The 22,289-nt window shown below is 39.4% G+C and overlaps 1 protein-coding gene across 3 annotated transcripts in view; it reads right to left on the reverse strand.

Annotated features, from left to right (window-relative positions):
• The window catches only part of BICD1 (BICD cargo adaptor 1), a 212,160-nt gene that overhangs the window by 50,132 nt on the left and 139,739 nt on the right, over window positions 1–22,289 (reverse strand). For all 3 annotated transcript variants that reach the window (XM_087442586.1, XM_087442584.1, XM_087442585.1), the window contains exons 3-4: window positions 7,013–7,165; window positions 259–684 (exon numbers count right to left, since the gene is read on the reverse strand). In XM_087442586.1, coding sequence (XP_087298712.1) covers window positions 259–684; window positions 7,013–7,165 — 579 coding nt within the window. The remainder of the gene's footprint in view (window positions 1–258; window positions 685–7,012; window positions 7,166–22,289) is intronic.

A 22,289-nucleotide genomic window follows, 5' to 3' on the forward strand; every position in this document is an offset into this window, starting at 1 on the left:
GTCTCCCTTCACACCTGATTGCAATCTAATTTGTGGCTCTAAGAGATAAATTTCTTAAAGCAATATAAATGAGAGATTTCTCTTCAACACCTCTTTGGTTGTGTTTTTCTAAGACACGGTACTTTCAAGGTTGCTAGTTGAAGAAGCAATATTAAAAAAAATAATCTGGAACTAAAATGGGAGAATAAGAAATCCCCACAACATGCTACACACAATCTACAAAAAATTCACTCTCATGGCCTGAAACAAAGTTCTTACCTGCATAAGTTGCTGCTTCAATTTCTGTATTTCTGATATATTCAGCTCACTGAATAAGTCAGAAACAGGGTGTAGAGACTCTCCTTTCCTTAGTGTGGGAGTCCGATAGTCTCCATTCAGTTTCACAAGGGGCCCATGGATATGCCCGTTCATTTTGTCATCATTGTTGGGTTCACTCCCGTCCTCGGCAAACTTGAGTCCATCTACGGAGATGCTGATGTGGTTGTCATTGAGGGTGATGTACTGTGAGAGCTCCTTCCGCAGGTTGTTCTTCTGTTCCCTTTCATTTTTTAAGGTCTCAAGGGCTTCTTCCAGTTGGTGCTCAGCAATCTCTTTCAACCGGATGGCATCTTCCAGCTGGCTATTCAGGAGCACTGTCTCCTCCTCAAATCGCTTAATCTCATGCTTTAAGCCTTCATATTCAACCTGAATTAGGTAGGATAAAGAAGATTCATAAAACTAAAATTTGGGTCTTACAAAACTGCCATTAAACACTCTAGTGGACCTAATCATCTAAAAAATTGTAACATTAGTCTACAAAATAAATCATAAAAAGCACACAGTAGACTCTTAATGAAACACAGGATGGTTTCCTAGAAATTATATATATAATATACAATTATATGTTATAATAATATAATATAAATATTATATGTAAAATTATATACCATTCAACTCTTCACAGAGAAGAAAAAGGCGTCACTTTTCAGATTTCTTTTATGGGGTCCAATGGTCAAAAGGGGGCACTGTTTGTCTAATCAATCAGGAATATTTTTTGGTAATAGTTTATCAGAATATTCACAATCTAAGAAAAGATTTTATCATCCCTATTACCTTGTTTTATTTAGTTATTAATAACGAGAAAAGTTTTATACCCAGAGATAAATTAGTTAAAAGATCACAATAAGAACATAATCTCAAAATATGTTTGAGAGTAAGATGAGGAAGCAAAGAAAAAGTGAATGTGCTTAAGGATAGAATCTGGAATAACACTACCCATTATCCAATAACAAAAAATATATATTGTTATCAATTTAATATTCTTTTGAGTTATAATCAAATAAGAACCTGCTCAGACACCCTCTTGGCCATGAAAGTCCACAGGTAAAAGAGATCTCTACTCTGAACTGACGTAAAAAGTAATAAATAAATAAACAAATAAAACTGACAAAAAGTAATAAAGTCACTATGGTATTAGATACTAATATAAACTATGTGTTTAGTTTTAGATCTTAGTATTTATATTAGTTTAAATGTGTATTTTAAGAAAGATTTTATTTTATTTATTTATTTATTATTTTTTTGTGAGGAAGATCAGCCCTGAGCTAACATCCATGCTAATCCTCCTCTTATTTTTTTTGCTGAGGAAGACCGGCTCTGAGCTAACATCCACTGCCAATCATCCTCTTTTTTTTTTTTTCCCCAAAGCCCCAGTAGATAGTTGTATGTCATAGTTGCACATCCTTCTAGTTGTTGTATGTGGGACGCGGCCTCAGCATGGCCAGGGAAGCGGTGCGTCGGTGTGCACCCGGGATCTGAACCTGGGCCACCGGCAGCGGAGCGCGTGCACTTAACTGCTAAGCCACGGGGCCGGCCCTAAGAAAGATTTTAAAAATTAAAGAATAGGGATCATAGACCATTATCATTTTCATATATTTCTATCCCCTCCTTCTTCACATAATCTCAGTGCCATGGCTTGTCTTGCAAAGGTTAGGATAACAGCTTTTGATAGAGGTTTAGTTAGGATGTAGGACTGGCTGATGTAACAGAGACCTAAATAAGAGTGACTTAGTCAAGACAGAAGTTTATTTCTCTTTCAAGTAACAGAATGGAGGTAGCCAGTCAAGGGCCAGCAGGGAATTTCTGCTCCATGAGGACATCCAGGAACCAGGCTCCTTGTATCACAGTGCACTGCCTCCTACTCTGGTCCACATGATCTAACATAGCTTGCCATCTTGATCATGTTCCAAGCAGTGGGACAAAGTAAGGGGCATACTCTCTCCTTTTAAGGAGGTGTCTCAAAAGATGCCCCTACCACTTCTCCTCATATCCCTCTGGCCAGTACTAGTCATATGACCCTTACTTACAAGCGAGGTGAAGAATGTAGTCTTTACTCTGGGTAGCCTTGTGTCCAGTTAAAATTGGGTAAAACACTGGGAGAAGGGAACAATGGATATTTGATGGACAACCAGCGCTCACTGCTATACAAGATAACTGGAATTTCACACGTCCATGATAGAATCACTCAAAAGAGTTAAATCATGGAAATTGCTTGGGATAACAGAGTCTGTGTCCTTGTGTCATGGTTTCTTCCAGGCCTGCTTATATACTGTAAAGTCATCTTGCTCCTGACCTTCTTATGTTCTTTCCCGGGATAACTCAGGACACCCCCTTATCAGCCTCTCCTCGTATTTCAACCAATCCTCTGACTGCCCCCAGATTATGTGATAGCTTACATTTGCAGACATTAATTTAGTTTGCATTGTAGACCTTGTATTCTGCAATCCTTGTTAAACTGATGGTTTAGACTAGGGATTATCAAAGATTGCTGTGCTTCTGGACCAAATCCAGCCCACCATCTATTTTTGTAAATAAAGTTTTATTGGAACACAGTCACACTATTTTGTTTACATATTGTCTATGGCTGCTTTTCACACTACAACAGCACAGTGGAGTGGTTGGATGAGACACTGTTAGACATACGTTAGGTCTGCAAAACCTAACATATTTTTTATCTGGCCCTTTATAGAAAAAGTTTGCTGACTCCTGGGCTAGACTTGAAGACATTAATTTAGTTTGCATTGTAGATTTTTTTAATTCTGTAATTCCTATTTAATTGATGGTAGACTTTGTATAAGACCTGATCTCTTTCTATCTTGGCAGCTTCACTCACTGGTTTCATGTTTCTTTGCCTAGGCAAAGGCTGTCATGTGGAAAACTCTTATTCATCCTTCAAGACCCAAGTCAAGAATCCAATCCTAACTCTGAAGTCTCTGTTGACCCACTCAGGCAAACAGATCACTCTTTTCTGGTGCCATCATTGAAAGGGTGCATCATGTGGTTAGAGCCCCAGCAAAGCGGAGGCACAAAGAAACAGAATGAGAAGACACTTAAACATTGGTGTTTGATATTTTAAAGACAGCATCAAAGTAGTCACTATGAGAAAAATCAGTACTTTTTTGGAATTCCTTATAGCAACTTCATAGTTTTTACTATTTCTAACTACATGAGGGTTGGGGATATGTACCATAATCTTTTCAGAGTTTATGAACTCTAAAGACCTTAATCTGGCCCTGTATTGCCAAACCTCACACACAGCTTTCATATGCAATTACATGGATGGCTATGAGTTTATTACCTGCCTTCCCTACTGGGACTATGAGCTCTTTGTTCCAGTAACCACGTCTTTCGTCCTTAAAAAAGTGCATAGCCTCATAGAAAGTTACCCTTAAAATACTGGTTAAATGAAATCAAACTAAATTGAATGCGTTCCCCAGGTCTCTTATGATATTATTACCTGATATAGAAATATATCCCTGTAGGAAATGTTCTTCATAACAGAAGTATGATTGAATTAATTTTAACAAGGGTTTTTGATGCTTAGATAACAAATATTGAGTGCTTTAGTTCAATACGTGAGATAGTAGGGACACGGAATTTATTTTTCCCCTCCTTCCACGATCACATCTCTAAACATGAAAACTAACATAATTTCCTGCCCTATGTTAAGTAATACCAGGACCAGCCAAATTTTCCTGCCCCTATGTTAACCAATACTCGAATGGGGCATAAAAAAGTTAGCTGCTTACGGGAAATATTGGCTCCTGGAAGATGAGACCCAACTGAAAGATTCACGTCAAGACCCTCACTTTGTTGTACTTCCCAACTCAAAGCTATTACGTCACAAATCCAATCTATCCCAACCAGTTTCCTATCGTGTAAAACCTAGTCCAGATCCTAAAATTCTACGACACCCTTCCCCAGTATCTCCCACGTGAGACATTACTAAGGCTCTGTCGAGGTGGTCTCTTACTGCGAGAGGTCTAGTAAACAGCTTTGCCTCATCGATGGATCTTTTTGGTGGTCTGTTGGGGAATTGATGGTTGACTTGACCGCTCTTTATGGCTGCTGCTTCCTCCTACGTTTCTTTCAGATATTCTGATTTTAAAAAGTATAAAGGTGTAAAATGTATTTATAAGGTTGGACTTGATTTCATTTTGGACACAGAACCAAATCAGCACACAGAGAGATGTGGCGAAGTTTTCAGAGTTAACTCTTTGATGTTCCCATATATTTCATATTCAGGATCACAAATAAAAATTGGTTTGGTTAATTATAATAATATTAAATTTTAGTTTCCTCTCTAAGTCAAAGAGTGAATGTAAGAGAAAGAGGAAGCAGTTTATTCAGTGTTTCAACAAATATTTATTCAATGCCTTCTATGGGCCAGGCTCTGTTCTAAGTGCTATATCACAGTGGAGGGAAATGCAAAATAAACAGACGAATATATAGAAACTATATAGGCAGTAAGAAGTGCTATTTAAACAACAGTTATTTAGAAAATAATCAATAAATACTTAAAAGAAAAATGGGACTTCAGCAGGAAAGAACCTTCTAGTTCTTTGAACTAGGCATTTTATAATGCTAGTAGTTTGCTGTTTATGGAAACATCAAACCAGGCTGGACGAGTAGACTTTGCATAGGGAGCTTCAGTACAAAGCAACATTCAGACCAATTTTGAGATTGAAAGCCAGCCACTGCCACCTCTTTGAAAAATTCTGTGGTTTTTGTACATAAAATATTATACTTAAAACTTCATTAATTAGAAAAAGAGTTTATGATAGATGCTAACTCCTATCAATAAAGGCCAACAGTAAGAAAAAAATCCAGCATTTCCTTAATTGGGAGAGACTTGTGACACCACAGCGCACCCATCTGTCAGAGAATAAGCCAGAATGGCCCTTTGTAAGGAAAATGATTTCAAATGAACTAATTAGACACTTAACTGGGAAAATTACCATAGTGCATCTAGAGAATAAAATTAAAGAGATGTGTACATTTTCCTGTTTGTTTGGGTTTTTTTTTTTCAGATTTCTGAGTTAAGCATTTGATTCCCATGTTTCAGGTCCTGGTGGAAGAACACGGGTGAGCCGTAAACAGTAATCAGCCAGATAGTCCAAATTCCCACAGAAACAGCATCTGGGTTAATGAACGCTCACAGGATACCTTGGCAGTCCTTCAAGAACACACAATACTGGCCTAAATTAACCTCCTGGGTAAATTAGTCTTCCACAGGCAGTGATGGGAGGCTCTACAGGGAGGTCGGGACACTCCTGCCCGTGCAGAGAGCAGTAAGGACGTGTGCAAGCAGGAGTAACGACCACTTCAAATATTTGCACTCCAAGTAAATTCGCCTCAAGTCCTCTACATTCTTCATCAGTGACCAAAAAAACAAACAACCAAAAATACTCTTCTTATTTTAAGAAGTTTCTGAGAAGTATATTTAAAAAAAAATTCTTCTAATTTTCTCCACTGTGAGCTCATTGACCCCAGCCAAATCAAGACCTGGGACGCCCACGGTATCACCAGCGTCAGCACACACACAGTGATTCAGGGCTGGAAGGGGGAGGAGTGAGGGAAAAACACATGGGATATCCTATTAATCCTTTTTTAATGCTCTGAAACCACCCCCTGCACTCCTTAGCAGACATCTTGTTCCCCCAACACTCCAAAGCTGGGGGCAGGTGGCAACAATCAGAAATCCAATTTCAATTGTGTCAATACATGGATTTTTTTTCCCCTGGATTTTTCTCTTCCTCTCTTAACCCTTATGTCTATCAAAACCAGCAATAGTTTTGGATAGAGATACCAGCTTGCGAAAGGAGTAGAAGTAGAAGCATCTGGGCTGGCCTCTAAGTTTGCTGAGGGCAAGAATCCTACCCTATGGACTCGATCTCCCTAGCCTAGCACAGCACCTGACACATAGTTTGCTGACCTGACCTGAGAGGTTGTGACAGCGTTTAGAACAGAACAGAGGTTGTGGTTGAGGAAGAACCTTGAAAAGACCTTAAACATCCAATTCACCTTTGCTTAGGTACTTGATAGACTCGTATTCATGAATAAATTCTTCTAAAATTACGGATTCAAGAATGCTATTACTAACAACTACAACAAACCACAATGCAAACCAATCAGGAAAATTATGCAATTAAGCTATCACTACCAAAAAATTTATTTAAATGTACACATGCAATCTTTTTAGTCAGGTGAAAAAAGAAATCAGGCATTTTCTTTTTCTTACAATTTTGTTCTTATTGTTTATAATTCATAATCTCTTTCTGTGTATGGTTTGAAAGCAATTTACAGAGAGAGAGAGAGAGCAAGAAGTGATTGCAGGGAGACTTTAAGCTTGTATAAAACAAGCTTACAGATCCAGGCTTTTAATTAGAAGACGTCAGGTTAAGTTGATTACAATACATTTGACTTACTCCTGAAATAAATTAACATAGAGCTAAAGTATAAACTAAAATTCTTCCTATCCAATGAAGCTTTATTGTAAATTATATTACTTCTAGGTTGCCTTCTAAATTTTAGCTGATATAGGAGGTTGGGAAATTTCAGCACATATATATTGTAGCGAGATTAAGGCGAATTTCAACAGGTTTTGTCCTGAGAAATAAAGAGAAGATTTAACCTTAGGGGTCAGAAGATGTGGAAACACCTGGAGCGTAACCAAAACACTTCCTAATCTCACCTGGTTCTGCTTTAACGTGGACACGAGTTTCTGCAACGTGATATTTTCTTCTTCCAGTTCAGTGTAGTCCTGAAGGAGGCGGGCCTCTCGGAATTTATATTCTCGGATTTCATCCTTCATCCGTATTCTCTGTAGCTCCACCATCTCATTGTTCTGAAATAATAGAATAAACAGTCAGTACAAAACTTTCTTATTCTAGATTTTATGAAGTGTGGATACAGTCTTGGTAGTTAAAAATAATAATAAAAACACCTAATGGAGTGTAAGTCAGTCCCATCTTTTTTTGAAGGGTAATTTAGTGATATCTGTCAAAACCTTAAAAGCACGTACACGTGATCCAGCAATTCTACATCTAAAAATCATTCTTATTTCCATAGAGGTAAATAAAAAAGAAAAATAAATCCATGTATATTTACACAAGGAATTGGAAACAGTCTAAATGTTTGGTATGCGGGAAACGAAATAAATTATCGTGCATCCATTGAATGGAGCATTATAAAATTATTAAAAAGAATGAGAAAAAAATGAGGAGCTTTATGCACTAAAATGGAAAGATAGCCAAAATACATTACGAAATGTAAAAGAGAATTATAGATTAGTATGCACACAATATCAACTTTCCATACTCTGGAGGGGTCCCTCGACAAGTCTCAAAATCTTTCCAATAAGCCACATGCTCTGCCCCTGCCTCTGTCCAGCCACTCTGCCCTCAGTCACTCGGCTTCAGCCACAGTAGCCTTCCTTCTGTTCCCTCACCGTGTTGGACTTGCCAGCTTGCTCCTGCCTGAGGCTTTTGCACTCCCGCTCCCAAACTCCCTGCCTCCAGATCAGGGATTCTTAACCTCACTTGTGCCATGGCCCTCTTCAATAATGCGGTGAAGCCAATGAACCTCTCTTGGGAATAATATCTTAAAGGGCACTGAAAGGATTCAGAGCATACCATCGCAAAATATGGCTACTTTGGCATACTGATTATTTTAAGCTGAAAGCACTTAAAAAACAGTAAATGCAGGAAGGGCTCTGTGACTCCCCACTTTCTACCTAAAAGCGGGACACAAAATTTCCCCGGAGAAAGATGCCCTCCCTGAACCAGGAAGAGAAGAACATTCTTACCACAAGAGACTGGGAGTTGATGCCAAAATGGACTCTGTAAACAGACCTACTAAAATAGCCCTGATCTTCCCTTAGTTTCTCCATATATTTCCTAGTCACTGACCCACAATTTACTGCCTCTAGTCCAATTTATCACTTCTTGTCACATCGCCAGTTTATTGTTCTTTGTGTAAAAAGCTATGTAAGCTTTTGGGCCTAATGGCATCTTTGGGTCCTCATTTTCCTTCTGAAGCCTCCCATGGACACATAAAAAATTTAAATAAATTTGTATGCTTTTTTCCTGTTAATCTGTCTTATGTCGGTTTAATTCTTAGGCCCAGTCACAGAACCTAAGAGGGTGGAAGGATGTTTTCCTCCCTTACAGCATAAAAGATAGGATTACAAAGGATACCGGTTATAACATTTTAAAAGATTATGATATGGTAATCAGGTAGATTATTCTAGTAATGGCCCCCAATTAATCACACTTCCCTGTGGTCACATTCTACGGAGTCTCCTCTCAAACCAACTCCGAACTGGCCTCTGACTCGCTTTGACCCACAGAACGCAGGGGAAGCGAGGTGGGACTTCTGGGCCTCGGCCTCAAGAGGCCTTGCAGCTCTCGCCCTTTCTCTCTTGGGACACTGCCACCATATGAAGAAGCCTGGGCTAGACTGCCAGAGCCACGTGACCCAGCCCACAGTCGGCACCAGCTGCTGGGCACGAGAGTGAGACATCTTGGACTATTTGGCTCAGTTGAGTGGCCAGATGACGGCAGCCACATGAGCGACATCGGGCAAGTCCATACGAACTGCCCAGCTGAGTACAACCCAAATTGCTGATCCACGGACTCATGGGCTATTATTGTTTTACGGCCTTAAATTTTAGGGTGATTACACAGGAACACATAACCAATACAGTAATATACGTGCTTCTTTATTAACACAATGTATAATCAGATCTAGTAGCAGATCTAAGAAATACCATAATTTCAAAGCAATGATGATATTTCAAAATACCTGCAAGAACTGAGATGTGATATGAACATATCACTCACAAAGTAACAGCTGCTGCTAATACTACTGAGGTTTGTTGCCTACACTCAGATGGTGGAATGCCAAATTTCAGTCTGAGTTTAGTGAAAATAGAGATGTAATTATTTTTCTCATCCAAGTTTCCCGTCAAGTCTCCTGAATTCTATCCAGACTCTCAGGACCCGGGTTAAGAAACTCTTCTGCTTCTACTGGTCATTTAGGTCTCAGTTCAAATGTCATCTCCTCAGAGTGCCCTTCCCTGAACAGCTAATATAAGACAGCTCGCCTAGACCTGCACCCTCCCATCGCTCTATATGAATTACTTTATAGATCAGTATTAGCACAGAGTAGGTCCTCAAAAAATTACTGTTGAGAGAATAGCAATCATCATTACTTGAAATTAGTTATTTACTTACCTTTTACACTTTTTACATTTATTAAATTTCCTTTTTCATTTGAATATAATGAACCTTTTCTGTATTGTTCATTGATGTGTCCCTAATACCTGGCAAATTTTAGGCCCTTATAACCATGGAATGAATAACAAAACAGGAATACAAGTGGTTAAACACAAAATTAAAAAAAGAATATTATTGCATGGATGATGGCCTTTTGTTTTGTGCTTTTTTAACATGGAGAACAAAAGGGAGAATAACACACTTTGAAATAAAATGTATCGGGGTCGGCCGGGTGGCGCAAGCGGTTAAGTGCTCGTGCTCCGCTGTGGCAGCCCGGGGTTTGCTGGTTCGGATCTTGGGCCGCACTGACGCACCACTTGTCAAGCCATGCTGTGGCGGCGTACCGTATAAAGTGGAGGAGGATGAGCACGGATGTTAGCCCAGGGCCAGTCTTCCTCAACAAAAAGAGGAGAATTGGCAGATGTTAGTTCAGGGCCGATCTTCCTCTCACACACACACACACACACAAAAGAAATAAAACATATCTAAATCAGTGAAATAACTGGATTTGTTGAAATTTTTCTTCACTATATAGTCCAGCAACTTGGAAGCAGAAACATTACTTTATTCCCTGCTCCTTGGACAATACTTTGAGCATATGTGCTCAGTAAGTGTAGAATGAAAAATAGTAGAGTTTGGCTATAAAGCCAAATTACAATATTACATTAAATTCTTTTATTCTACAGAAACATGAAACTTGAATACAATATTTTTCTATTTCTGGAAAGATCTACCATTAACAGGGATATATATTTATTTAGTTTCTCTTATTTCTATGTATAAAGATATGAGGAAGCCTGATAAATTGGATGCCAGTCATTTATATAAAATTATTTTAAAAAGTTAAGATACAAAAGATTCTGTAAAATGTGAAAACATACATTGTAAAAAATGACCAGAAGCCTAGCTTGTATACACTGAGAATTAACCATAAAATCTTATGTAGTAAGATAGTAAATGTCAAACAAATTTAAGACCATGGCAAAGCTAACGAGGATCACTAACAAATAACTCATAAAATAGCTAATGAAAACTCCTGATGCTAATTAAGGACAAGGAAGAGTTTGGCTGGGAGATGGTTAAGTTGAAAGACTTGCTAGCAATAAAACAGGCATAAGTCCCAGAGGAAGAAAACTCGTCTTATTTATTTGGCTAGAAATCCTTGTTTTTTGAACTTCTAAAGATTAAACTCTATGGGCAATGTTCTTTGTCTCCATAATAAATTTAGAATATTGCTACTGTTGTTTTTTGCACCACTCATCACACGTTTATTTCCGACAATCTTTTTCTTCCTGGGATAAGCCAGTGCTGAGCTCTACTAAAAACTCCCATCAAGAGTAATGAGAGAAAAATAAAGCATCAGAGAAAGGGGAGAAAATGGCACAACCAGGAAATGTGTTAGCCTTTCACCTCCAGAGACCAGAGCCCCGGCTTCTCCTCAGGGGAGAAGGGATTAACCTGAAATGTGTGGGGTAGACTACCCTCATTATTTGCATTGCACCTGAGTACAGCAGCATTCTTTTTTTTTTTTTTTTTTTTAAAGATTTTATTTATTTAATTTTTTCCCCCCAAAGCCCCAGTAGATAGTTGTATGTCATAGCTGCACATCCTTCTAGTTGCTGTATGTGGGACTCGGCCTCAGGATGGACGGAGAAGTGGTGCCTCTATGCGCACCCGGGATCCGAACCCGGGCCACCAGCATTGCAGTGCGCGCACTTAACCACCAAGCCACAGGGCCGGCCCTACAGCAGCATTCTTAAATTTTTATTTTAATTATCATTAAAAGGATTTCTTTACGTAGAGATAATCAATTCCTTCTACTATTGGCGAAGAAAATATAAACACTTGTTACCACACAAAGACTAATGTATAAAAAATAATAATGTCTTCTAGTTATATACCTCTTAGTCTTTTATAAATTAATTATATTCATTGTCACATGAGATCTTTTTTTTTTTTGAGGAAGATCAGCCCTGAGCTAACATCCGATGCCAACCCTCCTCTTTTTTGATGAGGAAGATTGGTCCTGGGCTAACATCCGTGCCCATCTTCCTCTACTTTATATGGGACGCTGCCATAGCATGGCTTGACAAGGGGTGCGTGGGTGCGCGCCTGGGATCCGAACCTGCGAACCCCGGGCCTCCACAGCAGAGCGTGCACTTAACTGCTGCACCACCGGGCCAGCCCCCACAGGAGATCTTAATAATAGATTGTGTGAAGTGGGTGACAGACCCTCCAGTTCACTCATCTGTAAAATGGAGATCCTAATATTCACTATTATGTGATAATTGTGAGGATTTAAGGATCTAGCGGGGAAACAAGCAGGGATGCCAGTGTGGGAGATCAAGATTTGGCCACCCTGAAATATATCTCTTTACCTTGATTGTTTTCTCTGAGGGACATTTGACCTCCCCCACTAACTGCCTAAAGAATTTGACATGGTGGCTCCTTCCTGGAACAGATCTTCTATCATGATGGCTGTAAAGATAATGTAGGATAAATGTTACAATAGGAAAGGCACCAACAAGCCCAGCTTATCGGAAGTTCTGTCTCTCTGGCCACATTCTCTGGATGGCCCTGCAAGGAGTTACCAGACAAACATTTACATTTATAAGGGAAATCTCCATTTGTAAAGTATCTCCCTCTCTGTTTTGGGAAGACGGGGGAATGGCCTCATTTCTAAAGGCTTATCAGTGTGGAAGGTGAGGCCTTAAATCTGCATAATAACCTTACTCTTGTTTACTGTGCTTTAGTGGTAATCTCCTGTAACTGACTCCCCCCACCCCCAACATCCTCCTTTGTCGTTGGCTGAACATGGTATTTAAGACGAGAATTTCTGCTATTGTGTTGAGAAAACGCAGTGCCCCTGCTTTCTCCCATGTATACATGTTATTAAACTTGGTATTATTTTCTCCTGCTAACCTGTCTTGTTAATTATTTGGCCAGCCATAAGAACCTTAAGGAAACGGGCAGAGGGAGATTCCACCTCTTCCCCCGACACCAGACACACAGATAATTTCTGTAACACAGCGGAACATGTGCTGTTACAAGGGTTCACACCCAAAGGCTGAGCAATCAATCCTCCTGGACGAGTCAGGGAAAGCTTTGTAAAGGAAGTTTGAGCAGAACGTTGAAGGACAAGAAGAATTAACTAAATGGATAAAGAGAAGGTCCAACTTTCCAGCCAATGGTAAACTTCTGAACAAAAGCCGAGTCATATTTGTGTTGAGGGCAGTGATAAAGTACCCAACAGTCAAACTGAGCATTTCCTTAGGGCACCAACGAAGCTGGAGCACTGATGGAGAGAAAGAGAGAGAAGAGAGAAATTCAGAAAATCTAGAAAAGAGCTAATTATCTTCAGCTTTTGTCTACGTTTGATGTTATTTCATAAAATAAAATGTTAAAGTATACTCTAGTGTTGTTAGCCTATGAGATAGTGGGAGGAACCAAAATATTTTCAAAGCTTGGAAACTTTCAAGTTCTTAACTAGGCTGTGGTTTAGGAAATAGTGCAGTTTGGTGCAGTCAGAGCAAAGTAACTCGAGACTGATTTTGCAGGAAATTCTATATTAAACAAAGGCATTTGGGGAACCATCAAGGTCTTTTAAGGAGCAGTCATGTGATCAGACCTACGTTTTGGCAAGTGACTCTGCTGAGAGCAGGGAGGGTGGACTACAAGAAGAGCCACAGAGAATGAGCTAAGCAGCTGCTCCAACAGCCCCAAGTGAGAGAAGACGACGAAGAATGTTGAGGAACATCTCAGAATGACTAGGACTTGGTCCTTGATTGATGTGATAACAAATGCAAAGAAAAAAAAGAGTAGAGTAAAAAACAATGGCCTAATAAGGACCAAGGTACCTAAATAGAGTTGTAAGGAAAAAAGAAATTTTACAACAAAGTAAATGTGAGAGTTAACGATGTGTCCTATAAATAATTATAAATAGTATTAATTTGGATAGTCAAATCAGGAATTTCTGGATCTGTGAGTGGAGTAAAGGAAGACAGCTGCTCTGGTCCAAGTGGAGAAAGCTGGAGAGGGGAACGGATGCAGTACAGGCTTTCTCACTTCTCTCTCAGAGAGTCGCCGCTTCCACAGAGTTCTGGCATTTCAACACCATAACATTTATTTTCCTTCAGTTGGCCAAAAATTCTCTCTTCTCTTGTTGGCAAGAGGAGTGGACAATAGTTCTCCTTGCCTCTCTCCAGCAAGGAATTCTCTGCCTTGGGGCCCAGAAAGCCTGACCTTCAGTGATTAAAGAAACTTTAGTGGGTGGGGAGCAGAGAAGGAAAGGGGCCACCCACTTTAGCCCAAGGGAGCCCACTGACACCGTGGTCTGCACTGCCCCAGCTCTCTAAACCTTGGGACAAGCACTCACTTTGAGGATTCCAGGAGCACAAGGCTCTGAGCTTCTCTTTTGCAAGGAAAGAAGGATGGGACCACTGGATGACAGATCCACAGGGACAAGCCCTGACCTCTCAGTTCCTCAACCTTAATTCAGATGATCTGCTCTTGTATCCCCCATAAGCCACTCACTTTGTCATGTTGTCACCGATAGCTGCACCTTCTATTCTTCCAAATCATCTCCAGTTCTCCCAACCCAGCCATTCTTCCACCTCATCAAGGTTTGCTATCTTTTGACCTCCAATTTGCTCATTATCTACAACCTTGAGTCTTCACTTCCCTCCTTACCCAGTTTTGATTCCACTGTCATCACATATGTACTCTCTTGCAAACACTATTAACTCCCTTGCACTTCTCTCTCTTGATCACAAGACCCAACTCTCTGCCTCCTATGCCCAAAGCTGAGCAGAACTGGAGAAAATACAAATCCATGCTGAGCAGTTTCAGCTACAGGTCACAGAGAGGCAGTGTAGTGTAGTGGTTAAGAGCCCAGACTCTGAACCAAATTTCCCTGGGTTCGAATCCCACCTCTAACATGTACTAACCCGGCCAAGGTTATCTACTTCTCCATGTCTGTTTCTTTTCCTGCAAGGGGAATAATCTCCAGGGGTTCCTATGTGGATCAGAATGGTGCCTGGTATGAATGATTGATTAAAAAACCAGAAAAGTCCTTAGTCTCTCAAATTCGAACAGGCCTTAAACACTGTCTAGTGGTCATACTATATGTTCACAAACATAGTAAGTTTCCTCCTTCATTCTCTTCCTACTATCAGTGTCTCCTTCCTTCCCTGAGAATCTTGCCTCATATTTCCTTGGGCGGGGGAGGAGACAAGGAGTTTGGCTCCTATTCCCACTCTCATTTTCATTAATTTCTTCTTCCAATCTACTATATACAGTTTAAAGATAGTAAATTCTCTCTTAAAACAAACAAACTTTGACCTTTATATCCATATTTCCATTTCTATTGTCATGATCGCCCTTTCTCAAATCACATTCCTCCTCAATCCATTCCAATGAACACTGAACCTGCTCTTGTCCAAATCATCAATGACTTCCATGTTGCCACTGGATTGATTCGCCTGTGTTTTCCTTACTCCATTTCTTCAACAGGGTTCACCACTCCCTCCATTTTGAAATGCTTTCTCCTACTGGCTTTCCAGACATCTAAATTCTAACCTCACTGGCTGCTTCTTTGCCGTCCCTTCCCACTTGCTCCCCTCCTCTGCTCAACCTCTAAATGTTGAGCGTTCCGAATGTGTACCAAGCCCCTCCCTTTCTGTCTACTCACTCTCCAAAGGCAACCTCATCCAGGCCTCTGGCTTTAAGGATACCACCTACACATTGATAATTCTCAAATTCCTACCAGGGCTGACAGAACCCTATGTAACTTGACTCTTGCCTCCCTTAAAGGCCTCACCCTGGATCTTTCTCCCACTCACCCACGATGCTCCGCTCCCTGACCTTTTAGTTCTCTAACCACCTCAAGCTGGGTCCTGCTTTAGAGTTTTTGCATCAGCTGTCTCCTCTGCTTGGATTTCCTTCTCCTTGTTCACATCGCTCTGTCTCTTCACTAGGCTCTCAACTTAAATGTCATCTCTGCAAGAAGCTTTCCCTGACCAGTCAATCTAAAGTAGCTGCCCAGGCGCACTGCCATAACCCAGTTTTAATGGTCTGAGAAGGGTTCATCACTATTTGATTTGTTTGTTTGCTTACTGGCTAGTTTTCCCCCGTTAGATATAAGAGCCATGGAGGCAGGGACTTTGTCAGTAATTGTTCACCACAGTACCCCAGAATCCAGGGGAGCACATCACTCACGGTAGCTGTATCCCACAGCTCAGAACTCATCACTTCCCGACTGGATTGGATTGGTGGTAACATGAAGGAAAGCTGGGAAGTCTTTGTAGGGATGAGCCTAGCTGGGCATTGCCAAAGAAGTACAGCTATATTTCATACATGTGAGTTCATGGATCAAAAAACAAAAAAGCACACCTACAAAGCAGGCCCCATGTAAAATTCTCCAGTGTTCAAAACTCCGCATTGGTGATGCCTAGTCCATGTGTATTTATACTTTATTCCATCTCCATAGAAATTTGCCCGAAGGAAAGGATTTGATAAACTCATCTACTGCATGTACATATGACTGACACGACTTGTTATGTTCTCTTTTAAGAATGGGTACAATTAACGAGGGACAGAGCAACACATCTCTGTGAGATCAGTCAATAAGAAGCTGATAGACACATAGGGATCTTCTCCCAAAACCACAAGGCAAGAGCTATTGCTCTATCCGGCAGTAATGTGGGTTTCACAAGGCTTTAGGAGAACTAGCAACGAAGAAAACAAGAGCACCATATAGTGAGCATCTCCAAATGCAATCCAAACTTAACAAGTGGACAATAACTAGGAAAAACAAATGGGGAAAGCTTGAAATGTGGCTTAAAACAAACATGTTCAGCAAGAAAAAGGAAATATAAAGAGATCACCATGGCTTGGAAAGTGTAATAGAGGAGGAGAAAATTATGACTTCAGGACAGCATTTCCCATAGTGAGTTCTGCTGTAGGCTAGTTCTGTGCAGAGTTACCAGCAGTCATTCAAACATAAGTTTGGGAAATACTAGGTTACAAAGTTACACACATTTTTTTGCTGCTGGACTTCTCAGAGCCCTCAATATGCTTTTGTGCATTGAGACTTTGTAAGAGCAAGACAGAATGCAGTGTTTGCTAAATTTATTTGATCACAAGTCCTTTGTTATTTTAAAGGAGCATTTTAAAACAATCCACAGACCAAATCATTAGAAAGTGTTACTCTGGGACAGTAGAAAATGATAGTATCTGTACAGCTGAGTGGGGTAAACCACCAAAATCCACATAGCCCAACTCCACACCCCTTCCAACTGCTGGTGGCTGAATGGACCATCAGATTTAACTAATGGCATTAAATTAAAAGCAGAGGAGTGCATAGATATAAAAAAGGATGAGACAAGATGATCAGGTCCTGATTGGCAATGAGTGAGTGACTAAACAAGAGTAATAAAGGTATAATGAAACCAAGACTCCGCAATTCTCGCTTTGACGCATATGCAACACTTGCTCTGAAGCAAGTGGCACCATGAAGGGTTAACTATTCTAGATTGAATTTGAAGCAACACAGGCCTCTTTCCCATGGGATATCTGCCTCCATTAGAAGCCCAGGACCAGCTCATTTCACAAGCAGTTCACATTTCAATGCCTCATTCCAAACATCTATCATAAGCAAAATCTTGACAGCAACAAAGAATCTGCCCTTTTATCGTTAACATTTGAAATAAATGGCACAAAATAAATAATATATGACTGATGTTCTTATATCCTGATATAGTTTTTCCTTCTTTTACTCATATAAAAGGACATTAAAAGAATATAGCTATTATTGTAAGTAAAAAAATAACAGCTTAATAAACATTCACATTACATCACATTGTTGGGTAGAACGTGCTTTACAGGAAAGCTTTTTATGTAAGTTTTTTTTGGTGTCAACTTTATTAAGATATAATTCACATACCTATAATTCACCCATTTAAAGTGTACAAGTCAATGGCTTTTAATATAGTCACAAAATTGTGACCATCATCACAATCAATTTCAGAACACTTTCATCACCTCAAAAACAAATTTCATACCTTTTAGCTATTGCTCCCCGCCCCGCCCCTGAACGCTCCCATCCCCTCCAGCCCTAAGCAACCACTAATGTACTTTCTACTTGCCTATGCTGGACATTTCACATAAATGGAATCATATAATATGTGGTCTTTTGAGACTGAGTGTAAGACTAAACAGTTTGGTTACTGCTGATAAAACATCCTTGTTTTTCAAAGTCTATAGACAGCTTTACTGCAGCACGAAATATATTTCACACTGTATCAGCAAAGTACTGCATTGTGCTGGCATTTATCTGGTATTTATCAGATCCAGTAATCATGATACTATGTATCACAAGGTACAGTAGTCCCCCCTTACCCTCGGTTTCACTTTTTGTGGTTTCAGTTACCCGGGGGTCAATCACAGTCCAAAAATATTAAATGGAAAATTCCAGAAATAAACAATTCATAAGTTTTCAATTGCACGTTGTTCTGAGTAGCATGATGAAATCTTGCGCAGTCTCACTCTGGCATGCCCAGGAGGTGAATCATCCCTTTGTCCAGTGGATCCACACTGTATACACTACCTCCTGTTCATCACTTAGTAGCCTTCTGGGTTATCAGATCAACTGTCCCAGTATTGCAGTGGTTGTGTTCAAGTAACCCCTACTTTAATTAATAATGGCCCAAAGTGCCATTTAATTTATAAATTAAACTTTATCTTAGGTAGGTATGTATACGGAAAAAAGAGTAAGTATATGGTTTGGTACTATCCTCGGTTTCACTGAGGGTCTTGGAACGTATCCCCCACAGATAAGGGGGGACTACTGTAACATGATCATTTAAAATTCACTCAATGGGCTACAAGTTATTTTTTTATCAATAAAAATGTGGCTTTGTGACCTGGGTATTGTAACCTGAATACACTGATCTGTTTTGGAATGAGCTTTTGCCGATATAAAATACTGGAATATTTTCTCTTTTCTATAATCAATCTTGAAGTCAGGAAACCATGATCATTTCCCAAAATAGTCTAGTTGCCTCTTGCTTACTTGCTTGATTTTTCTTTTTTCAGTTTCTCTTTTTTTAATTTAAGGATGCAAAACATCACAATGATGGTATGCCGTTTTTCTTTCTGATAGTTATCTCCTTATAACTATGAATATACATGCCGCCTTGATTACACAAGTATGTAATAATTTATTAAATGGAAAAAGAAAATCAGGTAAGACACTAAATAGATTTGAAATCTAGACTGTGCAACAAACATGAAGGCCCAGTTCACAAATATTCCAGAAACAGTTTGATCTCTAGCAAATATCCTTTCACTTCAGCTTCACAGGCTTTATTGTGACCTTGCTGCAAAGAATGATCTAACTGGAGAAAAACAGCATGAAGTCTCAATCATTGATCATGATAAGTAATTTTAGTTCCCATCACCATGGGAACACACTATATATAGATTTTTATTGAGAAGAGACATCGTGAAAGTGGAAAAAGTGAATAAAAACGGAAGTAACGGTATGCTTTAAAGCGATTTTTTTAAAATGGAAGTATACATTGAAATAATTTAAAAAATTAGAGGGATGAGAAAGGAGAAGAGATTGAAGATAACAAAATGCTAGATGAGTATCATCAAGAAGAAATGGTTGATCGGAAAGAGGGATATTAACATAATTCATAACTTGATTTGAAAGGTACAAGTTAACCCCTCAAGGGACTGGAGGTTATTAGCGACACTACTTCGTTTATTCTGTAGGTATGCATGTATAGTGGAGGCTGATGGACTGGTCATTCATCCAGGTACTTTCTAAAGCTTTTATAGGATAGCCGGCATGTCTGACTTAGCTGTTTATTTTTGTTGCTATAAAACACCTCTATTATCCAGGAGATAAAGTTTAGCCCAAATGTTGGTAATCAAGGAGAAAGCTTAAAATAATAGTGAGCATAGGTACTCAAATGAAGTCTTCAATATATGGAAGAGTATCAAAAATAATAGCTTCCGAGAGGCACCTGTTTTCTAAGGAGGTAGGTGGTAGAGGAAAAACAGTTCTGGACACGGACTTGGATTCAAATACTGGCTGACACCAGAACATTTCTGTGACTTTCTGTTTTTTTACCTCTAAAAGCATAAAAACTATGTTCTCAACTCCAGAGCTGTCAGAAATAAATGAGAAAGTATTTCTAAAAGCACTTTGTAAAGAGTAATGAGCTATCCCTGCATCTTCATAAAGAGGTAGTTTTTGAACAAGTCAGTTAAAAGTGTTTATAGGGCTGTGTTGGAGACCCTTCAGAAGTTCTTTATCAGTAACCATCTGAAGATTCTTTGAAAAAGCCATCACCATGTAGATATGATTCTAACTCCTCACAGGAACAATTGAAGAGGAGGAGATACTGATTCTAGACCGAGAAATTATAAAAATATATACATTGAGTAAAAAACCTCAACTCCCATCTTGTCCCGTTATCAGCCCGGTTTCCACTCCCCACTCCCAACCCACTATTCTTAGTAGCTTATGTATCTGTCCAGAGTTCCTTTATATCTTGCTTATTTTCAAACTTTATATAGCCAACTTATTCCCACATGAAAATGAACGTGGTTAACATAATTTCATAATGGACTAATCATTGCAAAGTTATTTTACTTATATATGTGTATGTATGTGTATATATTTTTACACGCACACATATATCACATAATGCGGTATATCTAGTGATATACGTATATATCACTAGAATCTGTATCTCATATGGCATTCTTAAACTACCAGCCAGGATTTATTTATTTAATAAGCACTTATATAACACTTACAATGTGCCAAGACTGTTCTAAGCACTTTAGAAATATGAAACTCTTAACCTTTTAAGCCACATGACAACTCTATGAGGTAGAAACCATTATTAATCCCATTTTGCAGCTAGGCTAACTGAGGCATGCGTAAGTTATGTAATAATTTTCCTAAAGTTCAAGAATAGAGGCAGAGTCAGGAGTCACTCAAGTTCTAGAACACATGTTCTTAACCACCTTAAAAATGGCTTATTAAAGCGATTTGTTGCTTGAATGGGATGGCTAATATGATCCAGATTATTGTAGCCTCTCTCTTCAGGCTATAGTTTCCTTCTATGAAATAATGAGTGAATATAAACATAAATGCCTCAGCAAATATGCCCCAGTTTATAACGAGTTAGTAGGCGCTATTTCTGAGAAATAAATTATTTTCTTATTTTCAGGATAACTTCCTGCCAAATTTCCTCAGAACTAATTCAGGAGCTGATGATGTAATGGCTGCAAGAGGTACCCATGTTTTGAACACACACTTCCTATAAGTTTCATAGGTAGAAGCTCTGATTACTGAAGCTGAGTAATACCTATGACCCTGATTGTTACCATGTTTCCAGAATCTTTCCCCTATCAAGGCATCCATTCTGGAATGGAAGTACTACACAGTAACTAATAGAAGAAACCAGTAGTGTATGTGCTTACTAAAATATAAATTACAAACTCTGAAGTATTGATCTATCTTAAGTTAAGCAGCATTCCAATTTTCAACAATTATATGAAAAGCCTAAGAAATTCAAAGATGTATCTTTTAAGTAATAATTAAAGACGATCAATTTTCTACCTCTTATAATCTACATTAAAGTTTCAAAAAGAATTCTCCTTCCCAGGTCTTCCTTGTATCAGCTTTTCCTTTTGCTTTGAAATAAGTGGAAACTACACTTTGGAATCGCCCAAAGAAAGGAATTTTGGTATGACAGGAGTGATATCTTGAGATGTAGGGGGAGACCTGGCTAGTGAAATTTAAAAGTTATAGGGTCCAGGTGAGAGGGAAACAGTATTAGCAAAGCACACGGACTATTGTGTAAGGTTGCAGTCAAGGGTGGCTCTGTGCTCATCTCCAGGGACCCCTGACCATCTGTGAGTGACCCTGGGCCATGACAAGGATGAAATGGACAAACTAGTGACTTATAACATGCTGTTTAAAGCCTGCAACTCCCTTGACACACACTCTACTAGCCTGTCTATATGATTTACAGAAAATGCACAGGTTGATGACTGGTACTTGGCTTCACAGATTATAGTGCCTTTTTAGCTACATGAGCAGTGGGGTATAAAAGACTCTTCTGTAAACTTTCCTTGGCTTCCCTGAAAACAGGTATCTTGTGTGTATCTTAGTGGTTCATAACTTGAACACAAAGCATATCCAATGAGACTAAGAAAGGGCCCTGGAGCTGTGTCTGGAAGTCTCAGACCACTCTCTCTCTGCCTGTGTTTTCTTTCTCCTGTTGTACCACATCCTTTAGTTTATCGAAAGCTGAGGGGGAGCAGAATAAGCCACTCCATAAGGTGCCTCTTTGGTATGTAGATTATTTCGAGCTGAGGGCAATTGGGGCCCAGCAGACTCAGGAAGAGCTTTTGTCTCTCCCTTAACTGCCTAAAAGAATTTAGATAGAGGGCCTGATCTAGGAAGAGAGCTATCACCAGAGATAGCTCTTTATATCCGAAAGACTTATCTACATGGCAGGGCAAATATTTGTTTACCAAACATTTGCTCTTCTCATCTTCCTGTGAATTGTCTTCCTCCCCTTTGCGGCCCCAGACCCCTAACGCCCTTCTCCTTAGCTCAGGAGGGTATATAAGCCTCAATTTCCTGACTGCTGAGGAGTCTCATAT

The sequence above is a fragment of the Ceratotherium simum genome, chromosome 17, assembly GCF_057802395.1.
Source record: "Ceratotherium simum simum isolate JZ-2026a chromosome 17, ASM5780239v1, whole genome shotgun sequence".
NCBI classification, from domain to species: domain Eukaryota; kingdom Metazoa; phylum Chordata; class Mammalia; order Perissodactyla; family Rhinocerotidae; genus Ceratotherium; species Ceratotherium simum.